This window comes from Pleuronectes platessa, chromosome 15 (genome assembly GCF_947347685.1).
Source record: "Pleuronectes platessa chromosome 15, fPlePla1.1, whole genome shotgun sequence".
In the NCBI taxonomy this organism is placed as follows: domain Eukaryota; kingdom Metazoa; phylum Chordata; class Actinopteri; order Pleuronectiformes; family Pleuronectidae; genus Pleuronectes; species Pleuronectes platessa.
The window spans coordinates 15,291,269-15,314,520 of record NC_070640.1 but is presented as its reverse complement, the minus strand read 5'-3'; the positions used below and the strand labels follow the sequence as shown (position 1 = coordinate 15,314,520).

At 40.0% G+C, this 23,252-nt stretch overlaps 1 protein-coding gene across 6 annotated transcripts; it reads left to right on the top strand.

The window, feature by feature from the left end:
* Positions 1–921: 921 nt before the first annotated feature.
* On the top strand, positions 922–21,924 carry LOC128457536 (androgen receptor). Of its 6 annotated transcripts, none has more exons than XM_053442273.1 (9): positions 928–2,183; positions 6,100–6,171; positions 7,247–7,398; positions 7,955–8,074; positions 12,873–13,151; positions 14,312–14,456; positions 17,385–17,515; positions 17,603–17,754; positions 18,153–21,924. In XM_053442273.1, exons 1-9 carry the CDS (start codon positions 1,063–1,065, stop codon positions 18,309–18,311), a joined length of 2,331 nt encoding a protein of 776 aa, XP_053298248.1. In that variant the 5' UTR covers positions 928–1,062; the 3' UTR covers positions 18,312–21,924. The 6 variants fall into 6 exon arrangements, with proteins under 6 accessions (XP_053298253.1, XP_053298248.1, XP_053298250.1 ...); XM_053442275.1 differs by having other exon boundaries at positions 929–2,183; positions 6,118–6,171; XM_053442274.1 differs by having other exon boundaries at positions 930–2,183; positions 7,958–8,074.
* The last annotated feature ends 1,328 nt before the right edge of the window (positions 21,925–23,252 follow it).

Genomic DNA, 23,252 nt, shown 5'->3' with positions numbered 1-23,252 from the left:
TACAACCAAAAAATCAAATTTGAATAAAATAATATGAAATAGAATATCAAACATTTTAAATAGAAAAAAAAAAAATATATATATACATATGAATATTAATTTATACACCTGAAGAAAAAACAATAGTGCAATTATGTGCAATAGTGCAAATTTGCTAAGTTGCTGGTTTAGTGGCTACGGTGCAGTGTTAAAGACACTTACAAAAAATCCCTGGATCTGCCCCCTGATCCAGATCCAAGTTCTTCTCCGATCCACAAAATGTGTTTGTTGTCTGACAGACATGGGGTTGAAAACTGAACCTGAGACAAAACCAAAAAAAATCTTGCTTGTAACACATGAGAAACTTCGGCCCTTCAGTAGATGAATATAAAAACAGCTTGATGGTGCCAAGTTCCAAACATACATCATTTTGCACAGGGAAGCTCAAATATCCAAGTGAAGTAACAATACAACTCATTTTTTAGTGGAGAACATGATCTCACAACCAAACTAAAACAGAGTTATGCCAAATGAAAACCACTTTTTTTTCTTGTCTTGTTTGCTATAGTAGTTGAGTCCTGGCTGGTCATGCAATGTAGGAACTTATGTGAGTGATGGGGACAAGACTTACACAAAGACAGACAAAAAATAAGTTAAATTAGCCCAAGGGGTGACCTACATAACATTTTACATTTGTAGGGAGGTTCATTGGCTGAGAAAAGATAGAATAGTTGGTTGAAGTATATACAATAGGGAACCTGAGATGGTTTGATATAAAACTAAGCAGAATTTTTTTTTTAAACTGTTACAATTTGCCTAATAGTCATTCAACATGATGTTTTTACATCAGAAGAGGAAACCGAGAAGTCCCCTGCTGGATGCATGTTTAAATCAAACGCAACTCGAGCCAGTGAAGATGCGAGTTTAGGAGGAGTTTGAGACTCCTTCTCTCCCTGGACCTCTACACAGACCTATCACACAGAGGGAGAGCTGCGCAGAGCAGAAACACAGAGCGGGACTACTAGAGACTTCGTGTCGTGCAAAGTTCGCTCTCTTGGCAAAGTGAGCGCAGCTTTCTCGGAGATGAGCCAAACTAACCAAGAGTTATTTGGTAGCACGGTTTGGCCACAGGGGGAGAGCAGAAAGGAGGCAGGCGACGGTGGCAGTGCTCCCAGCATGTCGCAGAAAAGTGAGGAAAGTCGGCTCTACTTGGTGAAGAGCTCGTTTGGAAGCGGTGCTGCCAGGCGCAGGGAACTGGACAATGCGGACGCAAACGTCTACGGATCCGGACGCATTCGTCCTCAAAGCTGTGCCATGGAAAATCACTCCCGTCAGACAGCTGCTGCACCTCAGGAGTTGATGAACAACGGCTGCCGAGTGGGCGACTCTTCTTCTTCCTGCGCCACAATCTCAGAAACAACCAGGGAGCTGTGTAAGGCTGTCTCCGTGTCCCTGGGGCTCACCGGCGAGTCCACTGACACCAGCGACATGGACCCTGCTCTGCCCCCGTGTGCTGACCACATCCTCGGAGAGAGTTCATATGGAGCCGGAGCTGTGGCTCTGAGCTGCTCCGGAGCACAGGCTGCTGCCTCAGGCTACAGGTGCCCGGACCGGGACGAGCGGCCCCTGCCTGGCCCGAAGCAACTGGTGGAAGTGTTTAAAAGTTTAGAGAGCGCTGCACCGCTGCACCACTGCACTGCAGCTCGGACATGTGGGGAAGAGCCAGACTTCAGCCTGTGTGAGCCTGATGACAGGACCCCAGCGCGCACACACTCTTGCCCTTACTCCGCGTCCGCGCCCGGCAGCCTGGCGCACTTCAGCCACACGGGACCGGAGAGGCCGTGCCGGGGCTACAAACCGCCGGACGAGGCGCGGGACCCCATGGAGAGCAAGTTCCGAGGTTACCAGCCTGAACAGTACAGCGTCAAAGTCAAATGTGAGGAGGAGGAGAGCACCGGGGCCCTGTGGCCCGGAGAATACACCTTCAACGACACGTACAACTCTCAGCTGTGGGGCTCCAGGCACTGCGTAAAAGCGCGCGGCACTGGCGCAACCGGCGCGTTCATATGTAATCCATACGAGCGCAGCGTCACGCGCTCTGAGCAGTGGTACCCGGCCGGGATGCTGAGGCCAAGCTACCCCAACCCCAGCTACGTGAAGGCTGAGGTGAACGAATGGATGGACGTCAACTACAACGACACGAGGTAAGTAATAATAATAATGATGATAATAATAATAATAAAAGAAAACATAGAATACAAAAATAAACAATAAATAGCTTTAAAAGTTTTTTTTATGTTCTTAAAAAGGTATGCTGTGAGGTCTGAAGTAGCTACATGTGAAGTAATTGGAGCCTAAATTAATTCTAAATATCGGAAATGTGACCACAGTCTGACCGTCCGCTCACCACACTCATGAGAGATGGGAGTCCTGTCTCTCTCTAGAATCTCTCCGGCATTAGACACATGTTTCTGGCTAAGGGTAGAAGGACTTCATCAAAATAAGTCAGACTTCACTGCAGGAATATGAGTAAGTCATCTAAAAATGCAGCCTGCATTTTTTTAAAAGCAAGTAAATCTTATTTCAATAATTTTTTTAAAAAGGACATGGAAATGTATTTGTTTGGTTGGGATATTGGTAAGAGATGATTTCCGTATTTTAGTTTGAGTAAGAAAATAAAGTTTATCCAGGTCCAAGTGGAAGTTGTTAAAATACATTTTCTACTATTCATATTTAATTTGGAGACTCATACCTATGTATATAGATATAATCCCAATGCAAGAAAAAACATAAAGAAAAAGAATAAAGTCCTAAGGTTCTGTTCAAACACATATTTTTGGCTCGTACCATAATACAGCTTCTTCCTTGTCTTGTTTCCTTCATCAAACAACACAATATGTTTCGTCCGGGACACCTGCTGTCTCTTCTGAACAACGGAAAAAGGATATTTGTTTATGTTTGAATGGCTCCACGGCTCTTTCGTGGGAAAAAAATGCCCCACATTGTTTTCTGAATCATAGCTTTTCTTTGACGGAATATTATCACTGAATTTGCTGTAACGATTTAATAAATAGGTCTGATACGACTGAATGCACTGAGGGAAATGGCAGCAAAGCAGAGCAATTGAGGATTCTTTTTAAGTGTAGTGATGATAGTTTGGTGACATTAAAAAAATTATTTTCAAAGGTTCCACATGCTTGTTCTCCTAATGTTGCACATGCATGAGGGCTGAAGTCTGACCTGACATGTACCATGTGTGATCCAGCTTGCCATGTCGACATGCCTGGTGATCCAGACATGTCGACATGCCTGGTGATCCAGACATGTCGACATGCGCGGTGAATGATTGCGAGCACTGTCTGAAACCATTGTCTCTGGCTGTTAGAGGGCAGTACATTAAGACACTGCATACAGTGACCGTTTGGTACAGTGACTCGTTAAACCAGGTACAGGAATGCAGATGAGATAGAAATCAGTGGTTTTGTGGAAAGCGAGGTCAGTGAAGGCAGCCGTCCTCGTTCCTTCCCTGCTGAGGCGAGATATGACAGCCTGGCCCGTCTGACCTATTGAGCTGTGTTTTCTTAATTTGCTCCAAAGTTATTAGCCTATGTTAAATATTCTGACAGCAGATGGCGACATGAAACACTGAAAAGAGAGAGACGATAGATGACAAAGGTCCTCAGCCACATGCCAAACAGGGATCAAGCCGGTTATATGCTGTTGTGCAGTTTAGACTTTTTGCACAAGCATAAATACACTAGCACTGCTAGATCCAGCTCTCCTCTGCCTTCCCACCTCAGGTTCTGCAGCCTTATCCAAGAGGAAGGTTTACTGAATTATCTGGACGACATTTAGTTGCTGACTAAAGCTCAGATTACGCAGGTCTATGATGTGGCCGCGCTCTAGATTCGAGTTTTACTCAACAACAAGGGACACTTCAATAATCTATTCAGAAAAGTTTCCCTGAGTTTGAGTTAGTCCAATCTGTAATGTGTATTTAGCTAAACAGCTGCGACGGTTTCGTTCCACATTTTTTCCTTTTCAAGTGTCTTTAACCAATTTAGTCATGGCTCATCGCTCCATGGTTACTTGAGGGTTGTGGCATTATGCTGCAAGAAGGACACAGCGGCTTCGACGGGGAAGAAGGGAACAGGAACGGTTTAGCAGGCAAATGTTAAAAGTTAAAAAAAAAAATTAAATGATGTTGTATTCAGACAGAACTCTTTTGCTTGTGGGGAGACCCAAACAGTTGATACAGGGAGTATCACTTTAAAGTATAGCTACAAAAATATCACACAAACACAAACATATATATATATATATATATTTTTATATATATAAGTGCTATAACTTCAATGATCTGCTCAGTTGCCACAAGCTGATGTGCTGAACTTCTGTCTGCCACCAAACAGCTAGTATCTCTTTTGCCATGAACAAGCACCTGTTGCTTGGCTTCATCATTCTGCTACTTAGTAAGTCAGGAAGAACACGTGCATTGTGGATATATTTAATCTGTTCTCATTGTGCAACATATCATGCGTATACACTATGGAAGTTGTGCTCCTTCATATATGTATATGGGTCACAGTAAGACCATCATAAAAATAATTTTATATATTTTTGTTGTATGCTCTTTAAAAACCATGTATATATATTTTGTTAACAATTTGTGACACTCAAGACACTGGAATTTCCAACTTATACAGTTATTCTACGGAAACGTGTCCATCGCCTTGGTGTCACGGAGCTGTACTTATAAATGCATCTTTAATAACTAAACAGACTAGACCTGGGTCACAGAGAGAGGTGGATTTTGCATTCAGTCCACATCTGTGTGTGAGGTGAATATCTACTGAAGCGATTAACAGAGACTACAAACTGCAATAAGAGAAATCTACTGGAATTCAGTGATAATATTTCTTTTTACAGGATGTGGGATCTGTCTACATTTCCATGGGCCAAAAATACACGATGCTTTGCCTCCTGGTATTCTTCTGACCAAGGAGTGAAAACAGATGTTTGTTAAGCTATTACTACTGCACATAACATCACCGTAAACAGAGTTTTCCAGCCTCTTCTGCCTCGGCTACATCGGCTTCATTTCTGTTTTTATGAAGGTGTATTACTTTAGTTAAGGATGCCAAGTGAAATGCATTAATGAGATTTCAAACTGAAGCTGCTCTGTGCATGAAGTCGCTGTGCAAACCGCAGCACGTTAAAACATGGATCACACAGAGCTGGTGTCCATGCACAATGCTTTTTGACTACTGAAACATGGCTCTCATTAATATTTACTGAACTTTATAGTTAATAAAACATTATATGCTAAAGACCAGTTGGTCTTTGTCAGTTGGGAAGAGCATTTATTACACAAATACATCAATATATTACTATTTTAGTAAAAAATATTTATCTGTATCGAATCAGTGAATGTAAATGTGTTTCTGGAAACTATTTATTTGTTTTGGGAATTTATATTGTTGTGATTCAATAATTCCTGTTTATATATGTATAATATATAGTGTGTCTGGTTGTAAGTAAACATGACAATTATCACTATGACGAGCAGAATAACTTGAATCAGCTACGATGCCAAAATATATTCAAAACTAATTATATAAAAGATCTTTTATTTCCAAGTTAACTAGATGTCTAATGTGAGAAAGAATGTTCATATTGTCAATCTGTGACAGACTGAAATATTTCATTTACAAAAAACCTTAAAAGGTTAAAAAAAAGTTAACGCATACCGCAGTATCTTTTATACATCCCTCACACACACACACACACACACACACACACACACACACACACACACACACTTGTGTTTTAGTGTATTTTGTGACACTAAAACACAAAATCTCTTAAGTTAGTAAATGTAAGTAAATCTTTCTGTTACTATTTTTCCTATACTATATTTTCAACCTGAAATAATTAAATATTAGGTATTGGATCTTTACACTATAAATATGTGTACAGTGTTTAATAGATCTTTATAATATTTTAATAAACCGATCTTTTTACAAAAAATCATAAATAACATCATAACATTTGTTTTATTCCAAACGTCATCACGCTGTAAAATTTTAAAAACATGTTGTTTCTCCCTTTGTTTACCAGTGAAACTTTGTGTTGTAGAAACAGGCCTGTGAACTTCCAGCCTATAGAAAAGTGCCCCATGCAGCTGGAGCAGTAAGTTGTTCACTTTTAAACGCAGGTTATGTACTGAAGTATGTGTACTAGGAAGCATTATTTTAATAATATGGGTTCAAAAGAACTGTTATTCTGTGTATGATTTGTTTCTATCTGTGGACTAAGAGCGTCGGCATGCTGATCCTGACATATTACTCACATATATATATTGCTGATGGATCCGGACCACAAAATAATTCTCTGTCACTATTCATCTAAACTCAGCTCTCTTTGTTTAAAATGATGTGTCATGTTAATTACAGCCTTAACTGGACTTCAATCTAAGGCCTGAAGACGGCTAATGACAGGTTTAATAGATTTTCATTGTTGTACGTGAAATAAATTGGAAACTGTGAGCAGGAGAGGCCTTTCAAACAATATACCGGAGCACTTACCGACGAGTTGTGTGGCAGGTTTTCATTAGAATTTGTCTTGCCTGTTTAAATGAATTATTCTGACACCTGAAATGAATCAAGGCACAGCGGATGTTCTTCCTCCGAGCTTCCTCTCCGCGCCTCTTTTTTTTTTACGCCGAACCTTGAAATCTAAGTTGCATATCACTGAGGTAACGTTATGTCTGAGCCCTTTCCCAGTCCCTCAGTGTTTCAAGGCTAAACCCAGGCGCCCCATCGTGCACCCCCACCCCCCCCCCCCAGCTCGGCTGTGGTGTTGGCGCTCCAATCTTTCCCACACCGTCATCAGTCATCACACGCTCTACCCTCCTTAAATCACACAGCGAGAGGCCGCAGCACCGCTTTGGGGAGTGAACGCTAACTGCTTTGTGGTTAGTTTGGAATTTACAAGGAAAAAACAATTATGGAGTTTATCTGGTGAACAAGTTGAAGGTTAGGTTTTATTTATCCCGAATGGGCTATTCGTTTCACAAGACGTAGAAGCTATAGGATAAAAAATAAAGTAGCAGTGATATATGAAAAAACTGTATAATTATATACAGTATTGCTACCAATTATTAAATGCCAGTCAAATCAGAAGCACCTTGTTGAATCACATGGCGAGCACATGGCCATAGCTATTCATGGTCTATAAACTTCTGGTATCATATGTTTGACTGCAGGTTTGAGGCTGGCAGAGAGCACATGTTCCCCATGGAGTTCTTCTTTCCACCACAGAGGACGTGCCTGATCTGTTCAGACGAGGCGTCTGGCTGCCATTACGGTGCACTCACCTGTGGCAGCTGCAAAGTTTTCTTCAAAAGAGCTGCAGAAGGTAAGAAGCCAAACGTCTACGACTTGGTCGCAGCCCTTTGAAGCTCATGTATGCTTGCTATTTTTGAAGACCGGTTTACATCCACCGTGGAGTTTGTTTTAACCACGGTCTGTTGGTTGTCTTGTTGATAGGTTTATTTGTTTGTCAGTAGGATAAAGTAAAAACTTACCCAACAGATTTCCATGACACTTGGTAGAAGTATGGGACATAGGCCAAGAAAGAGCCTTTCAAAAGTTGCCATGGATCCAGAAATTTGATATTGACAAGTTGCCTGGGAAAATTGGTGGAAATGTTAAAAACACCCTTACTTGCATTATTTAAGAAAATGAAAAGAAATCATGTCATTGGAATTTTTGGTTTCATATCCCCTCCTTGCACCAAGATTAATAGAAATCTGTTGAGTAATTTTGTGTAATCCTACTGACCAACCGTCCAATCGAAACACCAACCAACCAACCAACCATCTATCCAACCAACAAACAAACGGATAGAGGAAAAATAACCTTTTGGGGATTATGTGGTTAACAGTGTTTTACCTTTGTTTTCTCTGTCCAAGTAGGCAAACAGAAATACTTGTGTGCAAGCAAAAATGACTGTACCATCGATAAGCTAAGAAGAAAGAACTGTCCTTCTTGTCGGCTGAAGAAGTGTTTTGAAGCTGGAATGACACTTGGAGGTAAGAGGATTCATTTCCTAAAATAGGCTTTGATTTATTTGTATTACTCATTGCTGCTCCCACCAAATATGATATACATTTGTATGGACTGTGATAAACAAAGCATACTACATACTGTGTGAACAAAGCACACAAAGGAGAAAGTCCCAAAAGTGAAACTATTAATGGTTTCCCAAGACCAAGTACTTTATTCTCTACACTGCACATCTTAGCTGGCTCTCTTCAATTGCAGCATCATCACAATAGGGGATGTTACTGATAATCAAGCCCCTGACTGAGCTGCCATGCAATTTAGACCTCTTCCATTCACTTCTCCTTACTGTCACCCAGGCCTGTTCGTCATGAAGATTGACATGTAGTGGACTAATTTTAGTCTTGTGTTCAATTTTCACTCTCTTCCATTTTCTCATTCTGTTGGCGGTGAAAATTGTACCGGAGGCACAAAGCTGACATGAGACATGTGAATTAAAGCAGAAGACATGCTGGTAATTTCACCACCAGTCGCTGACAAACCCATGGAGGGAAAATGTGATCTAATGCTGTGATTGTCAGTAAAAAGGCACACCTTTTCTAGTTGTGGCTAAAGAGATCCTTTCACTTATGTTCTCACCATGCACATGTAATTCACTCCGGGGCATTTCACGGGGAAATCTATGACAATAATTGGTAGCAGTGGAGGCAGAAGAAAATTATACATTTGGTCTTATTATCCCATTATTACTCAAAGTTCTTCAAAGTGAAATCAAGAAATGCGGAGGGAAAGGGAGCGTATTAATTTGAGGAAACACAAAGGTATTGGCAGCTATATGAACAATTTATTATGTTTGTATCATTAGATCTCTGTTGGTTTCACTTCTGGTAGTTTAAAAGGTCTGAAAAGAAGCAATGAATCTCTTTTAGTTGAGTTGATTGAGAATCAGAGCTATTGAAGATTTTCTTCATTTTTACCAAATTCCATATTATCCTGGCATGTTAATTATGTCCACAAATAGAAGCTGAGCAGGGCGGTTACCTCTGTCAAATCATGATAGTTTGATAGTAGGCTCATTTGCCAGCAGTGTGAAGAAAGCTCACTGCACATCTGCACATAGGCTTCTGGTGTGGAAATCCACATTCACGTCATACATTTGATCACTCGGTCTATCATATGCTGAAAACGGTTCAGAACAATCTAGACCCTGCACTCTTTTCATGAACTTTCTTCCAGAGCAATTTGTCTCCAACCCACTGTGACACAAATACGAGATGTGCTTAGAGCCCATCAGCTGTCATCAAGTGTCATCAAGTGTCTTTTAAAGTTAATGATTGAAACACGCAGCCAGTACCAAGGGTTTTCTTTGTAGTTTTGAAATCCATAAGGAGATTTATTTGTGGTTTTATGAACCAAAAACCACCTCAGTGTAGTTTTCATGCTCTCAGGCACTTCTCGCTGACGTGAACTGTGACTGTGTTTGAAATCTCCCTCGAAGTCACCAACCCCTAATTTGCTTTATAGGGTTTTCTATGTTTATTTTACACTTAGTATTAAAACTTCCAGGTAAAAAACACATTGAATGATCATCTTCAAATGTAGAAATACAAACAATGCATTATGGGAAACAATTAGTACACCCTATAGGGTATAAAAACTTCCGCTAAACATTCAGAGGGCACTACAAAATGGCCAACTATACATAGCCCCTCCCCCAGTTAGAGCCAGTCAGTCACAAGAGGTGGACATGTTTGGAGGACCAGGTAAACCCAGTATATTGGCACAATGAAACTGCCGACTCAACTGTTTTGTTCCTTACTTTTCCTATGGACATAAATGTGACGTCTCGGTCATGGCTCAGTTACAAACGGCTTCAGACCGTGTTGTCAGTCGATGTTAACTTGGCACAACACCAGTGGTTTCTGACGGTCACTTCTCAACTTACCACAACGACCAGATGGCGGGACTGGATTTAAACACCTGACACCTGAGCTGAGAGAATCGGAGCTCACATCAGAAACCAGCCGCTGTCTCTGATGATGTCATAGAAACTGCTGGTGCCAAATTATTTGAGAAGAGCGATCGCCAATGGGAAAAGTCCAAAACTTGACCAAACAATCAATGGTGTAACTCACCATGGATAATAAATTCCTGCCTCAAAAGAAAAATGACTTTGCATCCAGTCCTGAATTATGGATATTTCATAGATGAGATTTTAAAAGCACTTCATTATTAATCAGAATAATATAACATTATATCAATGTTTATCATCATAATTGCCAATAATGGTTCATATTAATATCCCATATATACAAAATGTAAAGCTTAATATTAAAATGAATATGTTAACTTTTTTATAACAACATTAAAATCCCAATATTACTCTGTTATTATCAAATCATTACCCCATTATCACATATACTTATGGAGCTGTAACATAAATGCGACGTATTATAGTATGTATAGTATTGTTTATAGGTCATAGTATATTATTTGATGTGTTTAGGATGTGTTTTTCTTGGAATGTTCAACATTGAATGTTTTAGACAGGAGACCTATTGGTCTAAATTGGAAGTTGTGATATTGGACATTCATCCAGCCTTTCCTTTGTCCTGTTATCAGACTGTAGATGCAATGCTCCCACTCACCTTTGCAGAAACACGATTTACGTTGATGAGCTAGTGACGTCATGACAACTACAACATGGACACCAAAGGGAAATTTAACTGCAATAGAGATTACAAACAATTATTTCCAGCAGGAGGAGGAAGTGCTAAAGTAAACTTCCTGTGAATGTAAATGAAGTGAGCAGAGTTCGATTGAATGGGATTGTAGTGGAGAAATCTGCTTATTCACCGGAGGTCAGATTTAGTTGGGAATTACAGTACCTCGGCTAATAAATTGTACCTATATGGACTTATGAGTGGAACGCATTGGCTTCGATTCAAGCATGGAACCTATTTACACTGCACTCTGCAAAGATCAGATACCTGTGTGTGTGTGTGTGTGTGTGTGTGTGTGTGTGTGTGTGTGTGTGTGTGTGTGTGTGTGTGTTGCAGTTGCAGTTGAGAATCACATTGGAGAATTTTTAATTAAACATTTGTATTTCCAGTGTTTGTTAACGGATCAGAAATGGAAATATGAGACTTTCAAATGAGTCGTCTTATATAATCTGCAATTTGCTTTTGACGCGGCCACTTCTGACAGAGACTTAGGTTGTATCTATTACTGGCAGTTCAATATTTATCAGAGTGGAGTGAAAAGCCGAGCTGCGGTGTTATTGAGAGATTCTCAACACAGGAGCTGCAGGAGGCAATAACATGACAACTAACAGTTACTTTTTACCGTCAGTCAACTGTGATTAAAAGGGATCAAAGAAATAATTACTTTCCAACTATTTAAGGTTTTTATTCACAGCCTGTATCTAAATAAAGGAAATTAGGCCTTTTTTCAAGATTTCGTTGTGCATCCCACTTTGACAACTAAAATGTCTGTTCTGCACTCAGCACATTGTCACCATTTTTACATTTGCCTGTCACTCACTCTGCAACACTGCTGTCACTGTGAAATAACCGGCTGAGCTGAAGCGTAGCTGCTCACAACTCCGACAGTGTACTCAGTGATTGAGTACAGTGCGTTAAACCTGACTGTTAAAGAATAAATGTATTTGGTTGCGGTTTAGCAGAGAAAATAATTATTCCAGTCTGATTGTATCGCTGCTTACTATACACGGCAGTCTGCTCCACCGAATCGGGCTCCAATTTACTGTAGTTTGTAAGTGCGGGTTGTCATACGGAGCAGCTGCATCAGGATTCTTAGCTTTTGTGGGGAAAGAAATTGTAGCTTTATCATTGCTGAAGATGGTGGAGCAGAGTTTTCTTTTTATTGGATTCAGTTGTTTTAGCATTTTAGTGCCATCTAATCTCTATATTTCTGTATGGAAGTTTATGCAAATTGACATACTGTACTGAGGTTTAAAGTTAAAGAAAATAATTGTAGACCTCTGTGTTTTCACATATTACATTTTACATCTGGATGACTAAGACTCACACGCAGGCCTTTCCACCAGATAAGCCTCATCTGGTCTGAGAATTATTTTCCAAATGGAATTTGATGCAATGTCTTCAAAGCTATTCGCAGAACCGCATTGTGTATCGTCAGAAAAAATAATTTATATTTTACTTATTAATTACAAACTGCAGTTGCCATATGAGACATTTCTTATTGAGGATTTAGAAATTAAGGATTAACTAGTCCCGTGCCCGTTCTAAACCTGCCTGTTTGGAAAGGGCTGTTTGCTTAACCTGTGGTGATAGCAGCTTTCCTTCTGAAATTGTCAAAGTGACCTGCAGTAATCGAGCTGTGGCAAATAAAGACCGGCTGCTGGACCCTGAAGCTGCACCACCGCGCCTGCAAAAAGAGCAGAACCTTCAACTGGAGAATCAGCTATCATGAATCATATGTTCATGAATGCACTTTGTCAAGATTAACAATGTCACTAGCGTTGATGAGTGCCAGCCGCCGCTGCCACAAAGTGCTGGATGCCACATTTAGCTCTAGAGGGTAAATTGTTCAGTATCATAAAATCAGAGGCAGAAAATTCCTCGTGGCTCCAGATACAAGTCTGAAGAGTAAAACCAGCTGGATTCACCTTTAAAATCCAGTCAGACGTATGAGGATTAATAATATAATTAATATTATATAAAATCCTACAACTCTTCCTCCTTTGTCCTCTTTTAATTAAGGAGGGTTGAAGATCAGGTTTATTATATTGATAGCATAATTACTGATCGTGAACTGACTCTCCTACCTTGCCTTTGTTTAAAGCACGTAAACTAAAGAAGATCGGACAGCAGAAGAACCCTGAAGAGGATCATCCTGTGCAGGACTCTACAGAGGTCATCCAGAATATCTCTCCTAAGTCGGGCCTGAACTTGAACTCCCAGCTGGTCTTCCTCAACATCCTGGAGTCCATCGAGCCTGAGGTGGTGAACGCGGGACACGACTACGGCCAACCTGACTCAGCTGCCACCCTGCTCACCAGCCTCAACGAGTTGGGAGAGAGGCAACTGGTCAAAGTGGTCAAATGGGCAAAAGTATTGCCAGGTAGGACACTGATAGAGGCAAAGTTGATCAGCTAATTTACTGGAGAATTCAACTTACTGATGTAAGTTCTAACGTTCACTCTACCTTCAACACCGTCTTGATTCTTAGGGAAATGTCTTAGGGAGTTTTTGGCTGAAAAACACTTCACTTTGGTTCAATTATTTACCTGAAATGCACAAAATGCTCCATGAACATAAGAGAAACTGCAGCAGCAGGTTATGATTGCCTGTGAATTGATCCATAGTGATTTGGCAGTTTTAAAATACTGCTTGGAGACAGGACATATGTCCTTTTCTTATCACATTGTTATAGTTTCAGTCTGTCCATTCATCCTTTCATTTATTCAGTAATTTGCTTTTGCTCGCGCACATACTTAAAATCATCTGTCATTTCACACCGTGCTACTCACACCTTATAGCCGCTATCTATCACTCTCATTCATTCACCTTATTTGATCCCCCATCCCATGTGCACCTTTCCTACCTCTCTGTGTATTAACATCTGTTTCCACACTGTCCTCCTGATTGTGCCTTTTGCTTTAATCTGACCCCTTTACATTCTTGTATCCCTGTTTTTTTATGGGTATTTTTTTAAAGCCCAGAGCATGAAAACTGAAAGCTTCTTCACTATAGGTTTTTGTCCTGCTCTGTGGAACAATGGAAAACGCATCCCCTGCCTTGGCCACACCCAGACCCTATGGAGGAGGCTAGTCAGTTGGAGGATGAATCCAATCTACAATCCTGAGCGGTCCACCAGACCCCATGGAAGGGAACCTGATCAACAGGGCTCCACATTTTTATTTAATTTCTACCAATTTCCTTCTTTCTTTATGTTCCATCTTTGGGTTAGCCCTAGCATTTCTGTTGTTGCCAGCAGCTGGGGGGGGGACAACAACAGCCACCCCAGTCATGGCTACAGGCCATATTCTGATGACCCTGGGTAAAATACATTGATCAAATTGAAGTGGCTCTAAAATTGATCCCTGAGGAACACCACAAGTTCTATTCTACCATGTGTGAGAGACAAAAACACTTTCTCTCCGAGAGAACATAATGACCTTTGCAGAGAGGTCAGTGTGTTCTCTCAATCTATTCAAAACATCAGGATCATTTTTGAAAATCTGCAATGTTGTGTTTTTGACATGGATTCTTTGTCCTTAGGTTTTAGAAATCTCCACGTGGATGACCAAATGACTGTCATTCAACACTCATGGATGGGGGTGATGGTGTTTGCCCTGGGATGGAGGTCCTATAAGAACGTCAATGGCAGGATGCTTTACTTCGCCCCAGATTTGGTGTTCAACGAGTATGTACATCTCTGGATTCAATTATGTTTTGTGAAAGGGTTTTATCAGTGGGCAACCAAAACTCTCTGCTTCTCATTACACATATCACCCCCAGTGAGTTAGCTGGTGCCATCATACATAATACAGAAACCAATCTCGGTCTGCCCTTCGTCTCTCTCTCTCTCTCTCTCTCTCTCTCTCTCTCTCTCTCTCTCTCTCTCTCTCTCTCTCTCTCTCTCTCTCTCTCTCTCTCTCTCTCTCTCTCTCTCTCCGTCCCTCTGTGATTCAGCTCATGCACAAACACAAAGACATCTCTAGAATTGTATAAAAGTAAAGTAGAAATTGTTGCGTTCTTTTCAGGACAGTGTTCATCCAATTTCCCCCTTTAGGTGTTCTATTGTTACCGTGAGATTAAAGTAAGGAACATTAGTTCTCAGCATTCAAATTGTCACGGCTTCAGCTGATTCAGATATGAATATTACAGACAACAACAGTGGTGAGCTGTGTCCAATTATAAGTGAGGAATATTAATGCTTACAACACCTGATATCTTAGTTCCATCGAATGTTCAAAATTATATCAGATTTCATACATTTGTCTTCAAATTAATGTGTTTTTAAATGTATATGTACTATTCATGTTTAAGACAACTCTTATTTATCTACCCCACACAAACTCTATACATTGACAAATACATTGGATACATCTTTCCATCTTTCATCACTATATCAGTATATTGCAATTCACACACCTGTATAATATAATTGTAAAGACAATTTGGAGAATAGAGTTATGATTATGGGCAGTTTTTATTTTTATATAAAAAAAACTGGTATTTTTGCCTCATGTGTTCATGCTGCATACCACATTTGATTGTAATTGATTCAATTGGGCAGAAAATATTATATATTTTTTGAAATGGCAGAAAATACTTGGTACGTCACTTTGGAAGATGCCCCATGCTCTCTTCTAAGAATTTATATTTATGAGTATATCTGCCCAAGGGTTAAAGAAATAACCTTGTGATCATGGAGGATAGTTGGCTTAATCTTGAACTGGCGTTAAAATCCTCTGCAGGGAACTAAATTTGCAACAAAACATGAACTGCCACACTGAAGCCACTCAGTGACCAGAAGACATGATTGTGGTCAAACTGGTCCGCTTCAAAATAATGCTGTGTAACTCCAGTCACGTCAGTGTGTGGCAAGCTGTTGCTGAAGCATTTGAGAATCTATGCACAGTGAACCGGTGCTGAATAAACAAAGCTTTTAAAAAAAGTAGTTGTTCAAAACTATCCAAGTGTCACGGAATATGAGAATTAAGTAAGGGCTTGAATAGTAAATAGTATCCCACATTGACATAAGTGGATACTTTAAATGAGAGGGGACCATTAGTGTGTTGTTTTCTTTTCCCTTCTCACAGTTTTTAGTGTCCTCAATATGACGCCACAACCATTATGCAAAACAGCGGCAAAGTTTTTGACAAAGCACAACACTGGGAGTGTACCAGTGTGTCTAGACTGGCAGGGAGCATCAACATTTAATACAACATCGTGAAGCTAACACACAGGACGCATGTACTTGATGTTTACAACAAGAGGTTAATTCCCAAAACAGTGAGCTATGGACTATATGTTATATAATTATGTTATGTTAGTTTATTATGGAAATGTTGAGCTTAATTGATTAGTTAGTTTCTATGTAATTATAGCAGTTAAAGTTACTGATACACAAATAATAGAAATAGAAAGTGGCAATTTTTTTGTTGCTTGGGAGTATTTGAATTATGTTAGTATAGCTTCACTAATATTTGATTTTAATTAAAGGGCTCTGCAGGGATTTAGAACTGCCCCTGCATACAGTTGGCAGATTTTCAAAACATGTCTGAGTCCAATAACGGTTTCAGGGCGTCAGATGTAGATAGTGGACTTTGTTAACAAACAGTGATATTTTTATAGGAGTTTTAGGTCCAGACCACATTTTTGTTCATCTCTATTAACAGATGAAAATGAATACCAACCTGTTCCCCACTGTTCCACAAAAACTGGAAACTGAAACCAGGAGACCTACGGCCCCAAAAGCGTGTCCCCTCCACCCCGCCTACAGATTCTGCATTTTCACCTGGAGAACATATAAATAATCATAAAGATGAGGGTCAAAGGTAAAGCAAAAAAACATTTGCTAAGGCTCAACCCCAAAAGCACTCAATCCTACATTTCCCATGAATCCACTCAGAGGTGTCTTTCTTTACACTCTCTCTGCCTCTAAAACAGTCATGTCTTTCAAAGTCATGCCCTCAGTTTGGAAATCAGGCTTTCGACAAAATAACGGTGATTCTCCTCATCCATGATGAAGACATCATGATGATATATCAAGAAACTTCTTATATATGTATAATTTATATTTATACAACCACATACCCGAAACTATACATCCATTTCAATGCAATAGTCAATTCATTATTTGTCCCTTTTTATCTCTATGTCTCTGCAGCTGGGGCCATTTCAATATCAAACTGATTTATTTCACCCTTTATCTTCAGATATGATTTACATTTTCTGTTCCTGACTCATAATAAAGGCAGAATGAGTTCACATTTTAAGGAAAGGCAAACTTTGACATCTCTGTTCAGTCATGCTGAACATGAAATATCCAATCGGCTGCTGTGATGAACTCTAAACCAGCGAAAAATGAGGATGATTCTGATAATATAATGTGGTAATGATAATCTTGCGCCAGAAGTCAAAGATCAGACAGTAGAAATCGAATTCACTGTCACTGTCACCATTACACCAGTAATAAAGACGGATCTAACCTCTGACATTCTTCCCTCTCCTGCTGTCGCTCGTTAAAGAACAAATGTCCAATGTACAAGGCGGTCCGTCCTTTGCTTCTCTGCGATTTGAACACCCACTCACTTCTCCGGTCCTGACCTTTTCACGTCCGCAGAAATCGGATGCACGTCTCCACCATGTACGAGCACTGCATTCGGATGAGGCATCTCTCCCAGGAGTTCGTGCTGCTGCAGATCACTCAGGAGGAGTTCCTGTGCATGAAGGCCCTGCTCCTCTTCAGCATTCGTAAGAGCCGTCCTGTGTAGCGAGCACGGCGACAGAGTCCGAGGATTGTCGGAACGTGAAGTATAAACTGTTTCTGTTTCTCACCAGTTCCAGTCGAGGGTCTGAAGAGTCAGAAGTACTTTGACGAGCTGCGTCTCACCTACATCAACGAACTCGACCGGCTCATCAGCTGTCGAATGACGAACAATTGTTCTCAGAGGTTCTACCAGCTCACCCGACTGCTGGACTCTCTCCAGATGGTGAGACAACACTGCTTCCTATAATCCCTGGTTAATTGTTGTTACACGTGCACACGTTTTCCGTCCTGATGGCAGAACATGTTGTTGCATTTTACCAAATCAGAAGGTCAGGGAAAACAACATAAATTTAAGAGTTTAATTTGCCTAAAATATTTCTCGGTGAAAGCGGGCAATTAAATCAAACCTGCTATTTTTAAAAGCCGGTGGAAAAATGCTGTGTTCATGTTCGTACATGCAGAATGTGATTAAAATCGTTTTTTTCATTCGAGGGAAGAGCGCTAGTTTGGTTTGTGTTATGTTTTCTAGACTCATGCTTTCTGAGTCATAGTCAAATATGTGCCTGTTGTGAGAGTAATTAAAATGATGTCATCTCTTTGTCTTTTCTCTCTCGGTTTCAGACGGTAAAGAAGCTCCACCAGTTTACATTTGACCTGTTCGTCCAGGCTCAGTCACTCCCCAGCCAGGTCAGCTTTCCAGAGATGATTGGAGAAATAATATCAGTTCATGTACCACGGATCCTGGCAGGTTTGGCTAAGCCCATCTTGTTTCACCAGTAGACAGATTTTTTTATATAAAAAAATTCCCACTCTGCGCTGCTGCCTCCATAAACTTCAACCAAGGCTTTGCACTGTTTCCCTCCATGTCCAACATAATAGTGCCAAGCTCTGTCCCATAATCGTCCGTTTTATTGCTCAATTTATTTATTTTTTTTCCTTTTAGCCATAATTGAGATTGTTTGCTCTGAACTGATAAAGCTTTTATCTGCAGAGCTGCGAGGCATCAGCCTGTTGACAGCTCTGCTCTTTCTGAGTGGAGGGTTTGTTTTATTCTGCTCGGCCAGAGATGCTACTTTACATATGCAGCAAGTCTGTAAATCATAAACGTAGCAGGGTTAAAAACATCAGGTTTTGCATGTGACCTTCATTATAACAACACTTGAGGAGGTACACATAAATATTAAAAAACAAGCAAATGAAAGATGGCCCACAGAGCCGGAGAGAAATGGATCATCGTAATAAACTGACACTCTGTTTTTATAAATGCTGCCTTCAGGTGCTGTGTGTGAAATAGAAAGTGATAAATACAACTTGTAAGGAATGTAAGAGGCAAACATTTGAAATGTACAGGTTTAAGATTTAGTTTTATCATTCTCAAAATTTAACTTGAAGACATTTTTAAAAATTAAACTCCCTAATACATGCACAAGATCCTGAAATCCCAGTGTGGCAATAAAAGGTGTTCATAAACTGTGCTAAATAAATCATCACTGAAAAACACTAGTTTGATTTTGTTACAATACTTAAAGTAGAGTAAATGTAAAACATTATATGTTTCAAATCCAATAGTAAATTGTGATATTAAATCACTGTTACTGAGACTTAAGCGCTCACTTGGTTCTCAATGAGGCGCAGGAAATGATCACTCGGTTGTATTTACCACTTGCTAGGTTTGACACTACAGCATTTCTGATGGCAGGGGCAGCTGTAATTTATTATATTTTTTATGTTTGACCTGTTGTAAATATGAGTATTTATATCTGCCAGATTATGCTCATTCATTGGTTAAAAATTAGTATGTAATAAATCACAATTACAATAAAGTCAAGACTACTTTACCTTTTCTTTAAGAAAAATGGCGGACAAGATGACAGGTCACATCAGATGTAGAGCAGGTGGAAGCCAAAAAAGCAAAACTCAACATTATGCATTTGAAAGATTAAAGTAAAATATCATACATCGTTTCTTATAAGATAGAGCAAAGTGTTGAATTTGAACAAAGCCACAAAAGAAACAGTTAAACTAAATTGAATACACAATCTAAGTCCTGTACGTATGGCAGAATTGACAGGAAACACACACTTCACTCACACATGTTGTCTTCACACAGTCAGTCTCCTGGATCGGTCCCCTGATCCAGATCTGCATCAAAACACAATGGGCTCTTCATTGACACATATCACATCCTTCTACCAAATTTTGTGGAAATCCGTCCAGTAATGTTTGTGTAGTCTTGCTTAACAACAAACAAATTAACCAACAAACCACCAGACAGGGGAAAAAGAAGGTTAAATAAGTGAAGTTGGGTCAAATCTGACAGTTTGTTGAGAAGTTTTGATATTATATTTCACTGCACAGCTTCAAAGTTCATTCATACATGAAAAATAGATGACATTTAAATCAAAGAGCAACATTAATTATTTTTGGTCTGATAATAAACAACATTTCTGACCAAAACTTGCGTGAAAATTGAAATCACGTCTGGAACTCCCACAGAAAAAACTGCTGCAGGACAAACTAATGATTAGAAGTAGTGGCTTTATTGTGAAATGGTGAATGAGATGCCTGTGGTGCTCTGAGTCTTAACAACCAATCAAACCGTTTACACTACGAGTCACAATCACCTATTTACATCAATCCATAAGGTGATTCTATTTACGTGGCACAGCCGGCAGATTGACCCCCCATCAGATTATTGTTACATTTACGATAAACTACATTAAAGACAAGAATGGAAGCCCTTCAGGCACTTACCATTGTTCCTCCCAGACAACACGGTGTTGACAGCATCATGCAGAGAACTATTGCAATGATGTTCCAACCTGACAATAGATATAAACTCACAGCCATCTTAAAAGTGGAAGGCCCTGAGATGTCGAATGTGGAAATCCATGACTGCGGTTGCAAAAAGCTCACAGATAACATCCAAGAAAAGAAACCCCAGTGGAATGCTTTGAAGATAACCGAGCACAGACACTGAAGAGCAGCTGATGAGAAGTGTCGCCATTGATCCAGTTGAACCCATTCATCAGGTTTTTGCCTGAATCCAGCTGGTGAAACACTTTGTATATATGTCCAAACACTCTTTGTGCAGTGACTGTAACTAAGACTGAATCCTTTCAGTAAAAGAGTCTGAATCCAGCTGCTGCGTGTTTATGACAATCCAACACAAACAGAACGAAAAACTTCTGTGGCTTCTTCGGCCTTTTCAACAATTTTCAACAAGGTTTTATTATTGAGTAAATCCAACAATATTTTTTTTTTAAAGACAGTTTCTTTTACACGCCTGTAGATGCATGCACCAAGTGTATAGTCTGTGTAACGTCTAGCTTTACAAAAAGCACTGCTCAGACATCCATGTGTTCCTCCAGTTACCTTTGTGTTCTATACTATCTGACATCTGTCCCCTGCATTGAACCACGGCGACACTATCGGGAGGCATGAAAAATGTGTTGTACAGTGCACGGTGATAAGAGGACAGTGTTCATCCATTAACGTAAGTGAAGCTTGTACCTAACTTCATCCGCACAGGTCCTCATGTCTTTTTCTTGTCTTTTTTATACGATATTTGCTATGTGAAAAGGATGAGGTGGGGGGAGGGGAGGCGATCTAGTCGCTACGGACAAGTATAGTTCATGCATGAGTCTTGACCCCAATGCACCTACTAATTATAGCCCTGAAACTTGATAAAGACGTGTCTCCTGTCAGTTGTGACGCTGTAGACAGACATGTGATTGAGACAGGAACCCAGATAAAATATTATTCTTGTGCAAAAGCAGTAATATGATTTGGAGCATTTGTGTTTTGAATAAGCGGAAAATGCTTAAGTTATAATCAAATGATAAAATCCAGAAACCGATATTCAAGTCTTTCTACATTTCCTGAATGCACTATGTTGTACGACTGTTCTTAACAGTTACACTTTGTTTCTCTTTAAACTTGATAACACTGTTCTAAATAATGCAGTAGTCTGTTTCTATTAATCCTGTGTAGCTTTATTGTGCATTAGACAGGGCGGAATCTGAAGGCGTTACAAGTGCAGGTGCATCTCGATGAGCAACACACTGTCGATGCCCCTGTTTTGTTTTTCCAATACTGAAACGACTGAATCACAGTAGGCTGTGTTCTGTTGGACGTCAATGGACAGGAGCTGGTATGTGCCCTGTGTACTGCATATGAAGCTCGTTCTTTGTACATGAAACAGTAACTGTATATATTGATTTGTTTATTGTCTGTTTTGGTGTCTGGACACTTGACTTTTACAGTCATCTCTTGTATGATTTATACCTTTTGTGACTTGCTGTGTGTTTTTCCAATTTGTGTATTTTTCAAAAAGATGTAAAGCTGCATAATCTTTTGAAAGCAATTAAAAAAATACTTCTGACTCTAAAAATGTTTGTTTTGAATTTCGAGTAGTGAAGTAGTGAGGTTTGTCATTTTCACGACCAAAACAGTATTGAGAAATAAGCTCGGAGGCTTAACTTTCATTTCAATCAAATAGTTAAGAGTTGGATTGCAGCATAAACTGCTACGCGGCGGCGGAGAGGGAGAATTAAACTTGTAAATATGTAACAACATTTCAGCCTCTCCAAAGCCCAACACCACTTTGTAAACAAGGCATTTTAAACATGCTGGAGTAATAGTCAGTTACCAATGAGGAAAATTAGCTAGCATGGTGCCATGAATGGAAAAAACAGAGGGGTGATTTAACAAGATTCAGTTGGTAGTACATTCCCAAACCAGTGGGATACATTAGCAATAAATACAACTTGGATGCAGGTTTGAAGATCCAGTACACAGTGCGTGTGCTTCACTGAGAACACACCTACTTTTGTTCTTGTGTGAGCATGTGTGCTCGTGTGTGAAAGTCCTGCACTTGGCCGCATATTAATTTGGAATTGGCCTGAAATCAGCAGGGGAATTTCCGCCTGGCCCTGATGTGGGCCAAGCACCCGCCGCTATAGAGGATGGTACAGTCATGGTAGCTGTGAGAAGCCTTGAGTCAAAGAAATAGGCAGAGGTGAGGAGGACTGGCTCAGGCTGGCAGTGGAGGATGGAATGTGGTCAGAGGAGTGGATTACAAAATAAATACAATGTCTACAACAGTCTTTTTATTCAGATAACTGCTGAGTGCATAATGCTGAAGTGGTTTTCTTCTCCTCTTTCATTACCAATGTTGTAGGTAGAAAAGTTGATGCAATAACTTCTTAACTTAACTGGTATTTTAATTATATTTTGCTTCTGCATTTTTGACCTGTTGAAACAGGATCTTTGTATGGGAGTGAATGAAGGTCAAACCACATGGAACAACAAGATCAAATATGCTCCTTAAAAAGCAGGAGGGACACAGATTAAAGAAGATCACAGTCAAAGTCAAGAGGCTTCTTAAAGTATTCAACACATGGAGGGAGGAATGGACAAAGTTGGAAGTACAAAAAAAATCATAGCATAGGGGATGATGAACAGTTTTTTACTTTGAATAGTTACCACTCCGACCATGGCAGCACGTTCTTTTCGTGTAGAGCCACCAGGCCATAAACATCTGTAGCCTATAATGACATGTCTCAACTACCAGATGAGATGCTATATTATTAGGTACACATGGTCATGCTCCTCTCAGGATGTGGTTTAACCATTAGCTCCAATACCTTGGTGTACGACTAAATATTTGCAGAACTAAAGACACGACACTTCTCATCAGCTATACTTTGTGTTTCGCGC